The following is a 10,315-nucleotide window of genomic DNA, read 5'->3' as shown; positions in this document are numbered from 1 at the left end:
TCATCCCTCCCTGGGATGGCTCCAGGGAGGGATGAGAGACTCCAGATGCCGGCGGCCGGCAGCGGCAGTGCCGGCGGGGGGGGGCGCCCGGTATTTTTGATAATAGCGGTCATCAGCGGCTTCTGAGCCGCTGATGACAGCTATTAATTTAAAGGGGACAGTCTGCTGAACAGTTATACTATAAGCTGATGGTCGCTAAAGCGACCATCAGCTTATAGTAGAACTGTAAATGCCAGGTCCGTACGACGTACTGAGCTGGCCAGCTGGAAGCACTTTTGTAGGTCCGTATGCCATACGTCCTTGGCAGCGAAAGGGTTAAAGCTTAGTCATTAACAGATTAATTTCCAAACCTTCTATCCGTTGTATAGCCGAACAAATGCTGTCTGCGTGACACTAGCAGCCCTAGATGGCGCTGGCGAGTAGTATTGCTGTGAGTATGTGTGTTAGGCATATCTCACTTTCTTTTTGGTCACCAGGACAGAAAGTGAGTTGTCTGTTCAAGTAGATCAAAGCAATGCTGCACAAAAGCATTGATTTGCTCCAGCTACGGAGTAATAGTATCAAACTATTACTTTGCACTTGGAGCCTAACTTTCTGTTTTGTTCCCCCCCCCCCACCAATGCATCCCTTCCCCCTTGAGGCCCCAGCCAGCTGTATGTCATGCTTTTTTTTAACCTTTTTCTGATGTCTTCTGGCACTAGCACTCACTGCTTTAATACATTGTGAGTACTGGGTGACAGGCTTAAGGAGTATAGAGCCATAACACCTTGCACTCAGAGTCTTTGCTATGCTTTTTTTGGGATAGGTGATGATGGGTGGTTTTCAACTTGGAAGACTGAGGACATCTTGTGGCAAAAAAAGAGATACAGTGTTGGACTTATGCGGTTCAAATCGATCTCAAAGTCTGACCAAAGCACTCCAGAGCTGGAGTAATTACATGCTTTTGTGATGCATTGCTTCGCTTTGAGCTGCCTTATTATTCTAAGTCTGTGTACATGAACCCTAGACCGACAAGAACCATTTTTCCATGGATTAATTAATTGTAAAAGTTGAGCATGTTGACGTTTTGTCTCATTGTACACTGTGTAGAGAAAGGTTTACCTGGAAGATATCGTTTTTTTCACAATTCACGTGTACACTTATAATGCAGGGCCTAAATATCAAAAATGCTCATATCATTTGTATTTTAGATTTGTCATTAATTTTATTTATTTTTTTCATTTTCTTGGTTAGAGCTTACACAAGAGTTGGAGTCAAAAAGAGTGGAGGATTTCCAGCAAGGTATGGTTGATTTGTTGCTGTTTAAAGGGTGTATAGTGTTTTATACATATTTTCTTAATATTAGGATCAAAACTAAAAGATTAAAGTGTAATTTTTAGTCAGACAAATGCAACAGATACCTGACTGAGTCGCAGGAGTAATTTAGCTCTCTTCCCCACCTGCTGTGTTTAGATGGGGCTATATGGAGATTAAATTAGGCAACGACAGTATGGACTATAGTTACTATGAGGTACTTGCGGGCCTGTGTCTAGGGCTGCAGGGCTTGAGGGGACATTAAGCGTAAACATTTACTTTTTCCTTACTCCAAGGCATAGAAATAAAGCAACTATCTCCACAGCTTTAGCTAGGGAAAGACAGCTGGGTGCTTGCAGGCAGGAGTGTGTCCTTGCCCCAACCAAACAGGTAAATAGTAAGAGAAATATCCAGCCGCACTCCATACCACGCTGAATCAGTTTGTTGAAGGTTCATCAGTGACACTGAGTCTTGCCCTGGGTCCGCCCCCTCTGACATGTTTCTCCTAATTGGGTGAAACATGTCAGAGGGAACAGAGTGCGGCCAGATTCTTCCTTTACTATTTACTTTATTTTGGTTCCATGTTCTGCCCATCACTCCACCTTTCTGATTACATTTATCAAGAGAACCGGAAAAAAAAAGGAGGGCTCAGGGTATGTTATGAAGAGCCACACTTCTCTTTGTAGTATTGTTTGGTGATCTGTACAGTTGAAAAGTAACTCTGCATATAAAACAGCTTGCTGCCTCTAACAGCAAATTCTAGAAGTAGTTTCTGTTAAAATAATCACATAATACACCTGATGGAGGTTGAATAAATATAATTAAGGCTAGTCAAAATTGAGTCTTTATTTCCCTGAATTTATGGCAAATGAACCTGAGGATTTTGGTGAATTGTCACCATTTTCAGCTAAATGCATTGGAGTCAATAGAGATGGTGGTTTTTGGTATTTTTGTAAAGGATGCAGTGTGTTTTAAATAGCTCCTGAGGGATACAAATATGGTTCCTTTTAGTCATCCTGGACATGTTTTTGTGCCAAAAAATAGCCCCTTATTATTTTATGGTAACAAAATTAAAAACTGTCAGTGGGAAAAAAAAGGAAAATGTAAAAAATGAAATCAAGTACAACACAATCAAATACACAAAAAAACACAAACACAGAGAACACCTAATTAAAATGGAAGAAACTATCCTAAATAAGCCAACAATAAAAATAAACTCTAAATAAAGAAAACAATAGTAGATATTTCACCTAAGCAGCTCAATTAGCAAAATTGAGAGTTGCCTCTTCACAAAATTTCACCAACAAATTGTTAATTTGACAGCGAAATCAATTTCACCTAAATGAATTCACTCGTCCCTAGTCATTATCATCCTGGTGTGATTGTGGAGCATGATGCCTACTTCTGAAGACAGTCACCAAAGAAACTGCTACAGCTGGCCTTTTCTCTTTAGAAAACCCAGAATGCTACGCAAAACTATTGTCAAAGGTGCACCTTAAATGAGACGTTAATTTTTAAAGATAAAACGATATGCAGGTTTTATGTATAATTAAAAAAAAATTATAACACATCACTTAAAAAACTTGGAAATGATTAAATGAAATTGACATAACCATTATGATATCCCTCTAATTATCAACTCTGTTCCATTATATAATATGGTGCTATTCTAAACACAATTATAAATATAATGATTCAATTTCTTGTATGTATAATTGCTCTCTTGTTTCTATTTTTTTTTTTTTTTTTTTTTTCCTGCCTCCCTCCCTTTTTTTTTTTGCACCGAGGCAAAAGCAGTGTACTACAAGGGTTTAGTAAAGTTTTGTTCTTTAACCCTTCCTCACCCTACTAAAAAAATTGTTTTTGTATTTGTTTGTGTCCCTCTTGGAGAGTCTTCCCATCACTTCCTGTTCTGACAGAAGGTAAGGGTAAAATAATCCAAATAGGGACATGGGCAGCAATAAAAAAGCATTTGACCATTCCCACTCTATCCAAAATAAACATTTCGGCTGTAGTTGGGACTTAATTCATGTCTATACATCAGTGTTTTTCAACCTATTTTCAACGGCACAACAATCTAGTATGCAAAATCTTGAGGCACCCCAGTCTAAAAGGTAACAAACTTAAATGTAATTATGATGCGTTGGCCCCACTGCCCAGAAAAAAAACTAAACTCTTATTCCAGACAGGGTTCTGGTATGAATTTTAAGGTGGAACCCCAGGCAAACCCCCCTGCTTTCACATAAGAAGCCCCAGTTCACACCAGGAGCTCCCTTCACATCAGAAATTTGAAGGCACCCCTGGCAAAGCTAGGAGGCGCCCAAGGGTGACACGGCACACCGGTTGAGAAAGGCTGCTACACATAAACCAAGTTGTATAATTGCAGTTGTGTTTTTCCTGTTTAGGATTACTCCACTATAAAGTGTATGAAAATAAATGAATTATTCTGCCTAGTTTTCATGGTTCCATTTGTACCGATAACCCAGTAATGGCTATTTCATATGTCTAGTTATTTTCCCGTATATAGTTTTCAGACAGAACCACATAACATCTTGTGACTTGAGTAAACGAGTTTCTTAGAATCTCCATTTTTTTTTTACCTCCAGCAAGACAATAAGCTCACATTTATAACACATGTAATAAAACTTGTACTTATTAAGTCATGTTTTAGCAGGTTTTCAAAAGGTGTCTGCTTACAGCATGTAAATCATGTAGCTGTGACTCAAAGGAAAGACAATTAATAAGAGTCTGTTGCGCTGGGTGGAGGGATCTCCTAAACTGCCCAAGCCACGCAGCATCACAATGAAGAAATACAACAATAAAGTGTCATGAATAATCAAATGTAAACTAACTATGGTTTCAAACAAATGCAGCATGATGAAATGATCTAACCTTCCTGAATCCATGTTTTCAGTGTTTAAAAAATTGTATTGAAATGCCCCAAAAATCTATGTTGGCAGTCAGGGCTGTGTATAGACATCATGCTGCCCCAGGCACTCCTGAATAATGATGCCCTTTTGTACGAACATCATTCCTTATATTATACATGTATTTTAATAAAAACTAATGCTTGAATGTGCTATTGACAATAGTATGTTGTTTTCCATATATTCAGTTATTTTTATTGTATGAAGCAACAAGGCTGAAAGCATAGGGCATGCCTGGTTGAATGGTCTGTTGTTGCAGCCCTCCTACCCCAGTTTAGTAGTACACTAACAATATCAGAAAGTACAACAAGGCTGGAGGCAGAAAATCTTACAAAGACTGTTTACTATGCTGTTTCAGTACATCTAGAACTGATGATAAGCTAACTGCCCTATTCTGCTTCAAGTTTACATTCATAGTTATGTGCACAGTGTACTGTTCCACCAACAAAAACACACACACTTATCACTTTGCAAGGTGTTAGTTTGCAACCTTTTATCCTGCTGACTGCTGTGTTGCCCCTGTTAGCTTTACCACCCTGGGCTATGTAGGAAGCTGACACTGCAGACCAACAAACAAGGAAAGTAGAGATGTGTTGTTTACATTATAGTGAGTGTTCTGACTCCTCCTGTGTGAACATTTACCACAATAGTTCACTTGCCAAATTTAGTTCCAAATGTCCAGAGGTGGCCAAAAGAGGTAAACAACATTTTTTTTAAAATTATCATGGTTTGAACCTTTTAAAGCTTGGTGCCCTTATGGAAATTACAGACCTGTAGTTAGTATTACAGCAATGTGGAAATAATGCAAGTCTTGTAGTCTTTATTTTTGACCTCCTTTGTACCTCTGTATCAATTAGAGCAGCACGTGTCCTGCCTTCAAAGACCTTACTACGCCAAGATACTGCTGAAGAAGGAGCAGCACATTTGCACAGCGATTTGATAAATAGTTATTGCTTGTGATAATCATTCAGTGAATGTGCTAGGGTGAAAGCAGTTGTAAGCTGCAGCTAGATACAAAAATCCTTGGTAGTCACAATCCAACTGGTTTAAAAATACGGTGACTTTCCGTATCGGACAAATGTCATCCTTTTTTGGTAAGTCCTGAATATTTGGTTTTCCCAGAAAAGTGTATAGAGTCTAATCTGCAAAGAATCATAAAGTTCATGGAATCCTAACCAGGCAGGTCTGTGTAATCATCGATTCAGGTGGACCAAACAGTGTCTTTTGGTCAAAATAGATAATAGAGAATTGGTTGGTTGGTTTACCTCTAGTGTTTCCCTGTGACTGTTGAAGGTTTGCTGTCTTTTTCTGTGAAAGATGAGGGGGGATTCCTAAACTGGCCCATTCACACCAGAACATTGCGCTGAGCACATGTTACCAAGTGCATTTAGAGGTGCGTCAGGTGCCATTCAAATAAATGTGTGAACGGGACCCTTAGATATACACCACAACCAACGTAGGCTTATTTGCGCATAACAATATTATGGGCAGGGCAGTGTCCAACTAATTTCTTATCCTTTGTCACTTTTGATGGTGATCTACCTGCATATGATCATACTTAGTGTATTTTTCAGTATTCACTTGTACATCGATTTATCTGCACGCTGGTAATCAATTATGAAGCTGAGGCATGTAGTATTTATCGGCTTGACTTGTTAAGAAATATACTTGTGAAACTATAGCAAATGAGCCTACATTTAGATCTGTAGCTATATGTTATGATGTCTGATGTTGTTCCAGTGTTAACCGAGTCATGGTTCACCATGCACAACAGAAGTCTTCCTGACCTCACCTCGTAACAATAACATCATCACAGTTCCGGATCATTCCAGACCATTGGGTAGTGAAGACATGCTCCAGATGAAAAATATACATATGCTTTAATATGTCTCTTTTTTTTTTTCTCAGATCAAATTGAGCTGGAAATGGAGGAAAAATGCAGAATTCTGGAAGCCCGGTACAGTGAAAAAGAAAAGCTGAACCTGCATTTAAAGAAAGAGCTCTATCATCGAGAGAATCGAGTTGCAGCTTTGAGATCTAAGCTGAGGGAAAAGGAAAAAAGGTTCTTGGAGGAAGTGAAGAGAAGAAGTCACAGAGTTACCATATTAAATACAGAGCTGCACAAGCAAACTGAAGCTGCAGCTTATCTATCTTTCCAACTGCATACCATCAAGTATAAGCAGCAAAGCAAGCAGCACAGCAATCAAGTATCATCTTGTCCCCTTGACCTCTCAGTAGTCAAACAACCGAAGGAAAAGGTCAAGAGGAGAGTCCACAAGAATCATAGTGCATGGAGGGCTGAGTGTTCTGCAAGCAAGGATATAGCAAGAGACTCCTTTCAGAGGGAGCAGATCACCAGTTATGATGAGCTGGAACCGATGCCAGATCCAGCTCTGTTTTTATATCCCAAGCGATACCTGCAACATCACCGGCAGAGACCAGAACCAAAATCTCATACCCTTGAAAAGAGTGGCAAAGGTCATGTTGGTGGCGCAATGGCACTTGGCAGTCAGTGGTCGGAGAAGCTTTCATCAGATAATGAGGACTCACCACCTTCTATTCCTGTTGTTAAAGCCAAACTTCCAAAAAGTGAAAGAGGAAAGAGGCGAGCTTTGGCTCGACAAGATTCCAGGGATTCCGAATGAAGCAGGACATTCTGTCCGAAGTCCTCTTAAAAAGATATATGTTAATCCAGTAGGAGAGTTTGTAGAATAAACTGGTTGTTACACTGTATGTCCACGTGCACTGCTCTCTTTTATGAAGTCTTCCTACATCTGCTACGTTTCTTCCTCATTGCTTAGTGGAAGATTTTTCCAGCTGCCTCTGTTTCCCTACAACATATCTTCTTTGGAAGTCCTTTCTGCAAATTTGCTATTATATATCTTCCTTTTGTTAAATATAAAAACAAAATGTAAACACAAAGTAGCAATACTGGTTTTCCACAAAAGAATGCTCAATGGCATAACTAATCTCAAAGTTGGCTTTGAAACCTCCTACAAGAATATGACAGACTGTGCAGTGTTCTTGGCAGTGCAATTTGCTTGCCTTATATGGTATTTGTATATGATTTTTTAGGATAATTTAGATCTCTTTGCTGCTTGGCCTTGGTGAATATCACAACACAAACTTTAAACAAACATGTATCATTGACCGCATGGTCACAATAATCAGGAGATTCTACTAAACAAGGAACATCTACTGAACTTCTGAATGTTTTCCTTATTTGTGTTCCTTAACAGATTTCAGTAAAGGTTTGTACTTTTTAATTGAATTAATGTCACACAAAAAAGCAAAACAAAAAAAACAGATTAATTTATGCTCAAGGAATTCAGGGATCAGGTTAATGAAATGTACTTCTGTATGACTTTTGTACGATAAGGAAAAAGAGGTTTTATTTATTTTTACATCTGCTGAAAATGTTTATTAAGACAACACTACAGTTTGCACAGTTGAACAAAGAACGAGCTGGTTTCTCAATTGCTATTTCTGATTTATGTCAGTTTCAGTACATACCAAAGTGATACTTGTATTTCAATAAGCTGATGTACCATTTCCTCCAGTGCTTTATGCCATGTAGTCAGTATTATGCTTTGAAGCATTTGTTGAGGGAGTTTTCAGGTGATGTCAGTTAGTGACTAGACACAGGAAGGCACTTTACTTATTCATTAGTGCTCTGCCGTTATGGTTTTGTTAAATCTTTATAAAATAATCAGTTTCCAAACTATGTCCTTTCTTGTCAGCTTTCATTAAAAATGTATATCATCCTCGCTTTACCCTTAGTTATGAAAATCAGTGTCTACAGCCGTTGTGCTTAGAAGTAAGCCAAAGCCCTGTCTGTAATGAATTAGAAAAAAAAATGATTGGTTAGTTAACTCCATGCTTTGTTGAAACACAAAGACTAAACGCTGATCAACCACATGCTTATTAAACCTCTGTTCCTAGTAAAATATGTGGTGTGTGTATGGACCTCTCAGGGTGATAAAACGAATCGGTACACTTTTCATGTATATCCAATTCACTCTCATTTTAAAAATGTTCAAAGTCAGTCATTAAAGGAGAAGTATTGGGAGAGTAAAATGTATTGCCAATACTTACAGGTCTATTCAAAAAAGGGTGAAGAGTTTGGAAAAGGCAGGAGAAGTGAACAATCTAGGACAACATAGCTAAACTGCAAAATAAGCTGAATTGGGGAATTTTTCCAAATCCGCTATTTTGGCCTAGATTGTTCACTGCTCCTGCCTTCTCCAAACTCTTCACCCTTTAGTGAATAACTCCTTTAGAGTCTGCAGTGTAACACGCTGGCTCTACAGATCGAGAGCTGCGCAATCACGAACTGCTGATCACTCAGTTCACAGTCCTCTCCATGCAGAGCAGTGACTGTCAATCACCACACCCCCCAGGGATTCCCCCTCCCTTCTCTCTGTTCCTCCAGAGCTCATTGGAGGGACAGACAAGGATAGGGAGCAGGTACAGATGGCTCTGGCTTTAGTGAGGCAGAAGCAGGCTGCCAGGCCTGATCTCCGCACTGTCAGCAATTAATGGACAGTTGCCTGCCAGATGCTGACCTTGGGTCACAGGAGTAGATTATTAAATGTTCACCTGTGACCCAAAAGAGGAGTAAAACCCCCAAAAAAGGTTTGTTTTTAGTTTTAGTTTAGTTTAGTTTTAAATTCATTACTTCAAAGGGCAAGGTACAAAGTGTCTCAACCCATAGCCACTGGTCAGAAATCTTGTTAAACTGATCGGACTTAAATAAACACAAATATTTTTAATTATTGTACGGGGTACTGCACTTTATCACTGCGCTTTGCACTGCCTTACTAAATAACCCCAAAAGGTCTGAAATACAAACTGTTTGTGTTTCTCAATGCAACCAGTCAGATTTCAGTTCTTTTTTTTCCCAGTACACATTTTAAAACAAAAAAGGAGATGATTGATAGTGACTTGAAATACAGATTGTTCCTCATGGTTGAAAAATAGCGATGCAGGTTTGAAACGGTACATGTTATGCCAGAATGCCATCCCGGTAGGGTAAACTTGGATTTCAAAGATCGTCTTGTTGAAATTTGGGTGTTGCACTGGAAAGATAAAGAAGCCTGCTGGCTGTGTGTTCCACATTAGTAAGCTCTTGTTTGCTATTAGGTATAGCTAGATCAGATCATATGTACATTTGTTATCATTATTTGCAGATAACTCTGACAACATATTTATTCTTAATAATATTATTATTTTGATTTAAAATGTATTATGATTTGATTGGTTCATGGTTCATTTGAGTTATATGGGTCAACAGCAGTTTGTGCATTAAGGACATGCTATTGGCCAATTGAAAATGTGCTCTTTTGGGAATGAAAGTGGTCGTATAAGGATTTTCTGGGTGGATGTTAATTCTGATGCTGTCCTCTTATAGAAACAGTAGATAACAATATACTCGTGTTCATTAGGAATGGCTTATCTAAGAGCTATGTTATTTGACAGGGGCAGCCTGATACTCCTTTTACTTCCTGCCTTCTTTACTTATCTCCTTCTTGGCATTACTTTATGTAGGCGGGGTGGAGCAAGGGAGGTTCTGTATTGCTGGGAAATTTGGATAAGTTAGGTGAAGGCCGATGGAAAACAGAAATACGTAGGAAGGATGTCTTAAAAAGTACACCCATTGGCTATTGACTACCGTTAAATATAGATATATGACAAAATGCAACATGTTTCAGCAAACTGTTTGATGATGGATATCATCTTTCCATAGTGCCAGACGTTCAGACACTGTATGTGAGAAAAGGTATTGTATCTACTGGAGGACACAATCACTTTCTAAGAATGTACAAAAAAAATATAAATGTATGCGTTACTACACTGTTTAACTTTGTTGTGCATAGCTCTATATAAAGACCTATAATACTTAAAACATAGGTCACTTTGATGCCAGTAGACACTATAGGCACAGCATCATTAGGATGACCAGTCCAGCTGGCAAAGCTGGATTCCAATATACATTCTTGAGGCTACAGTACAAAGTTTTCATTACCTTATCATTGGGTCCACCAGCACATACACAACATTGGCTTGTGATTCATTGGTTCTTTAGACACAATTAC

General features: G+C 38.8%; 1 protein-coding gene across 1 annotated transcript in view; it reads left to right on the top strand.

The window, feature by feature from the left end:
• The window catches only part of LOC108785100 (coiled-coil domain-containing protein 92), a 53,891-nt gene extending 46,405 nt beyond the window's left edge, over positions 1-7,486 (top strand). The window contains exons 3-4 of the mRNA XM_018554108.1: positions 1,234-1,281; positions 6,129-7,486. Coding sequence (XP_018409610.1) covers positions 1,234-1,281; positions 6,129-6,865 — 785 coding nt within the window. The 3' untranslated portion in view covers positions 6,866-7,486. The remainder of the gene's footprint in view (positions 1-1,233; positions 1,282-6,128) is intronic.
• Positions 7,487-10,315: the final 2,829 nt, after the last annotated feature.

Source organism: Nanorana parkeri, unplaced genomic scaffold (genome assembly GCF_000935625.1).
Source record: "Nanorana parkeri isolate BGI_ZX_2015 unplaced genomic scaffold, ASM93562v1 scaffold142, whole genome shotgun sequence".
NCBI lineage: Eukaryota > Metazoa > Chordata > Amphibia > Anura > Dicroglossidae > Nanorana > Nanorana parkeri.
The sequence above is the reverse complement of the archived record's forward strand: the minus strand, read 5'-3'. Positions and strand labels throughout refer to the sequence as shown.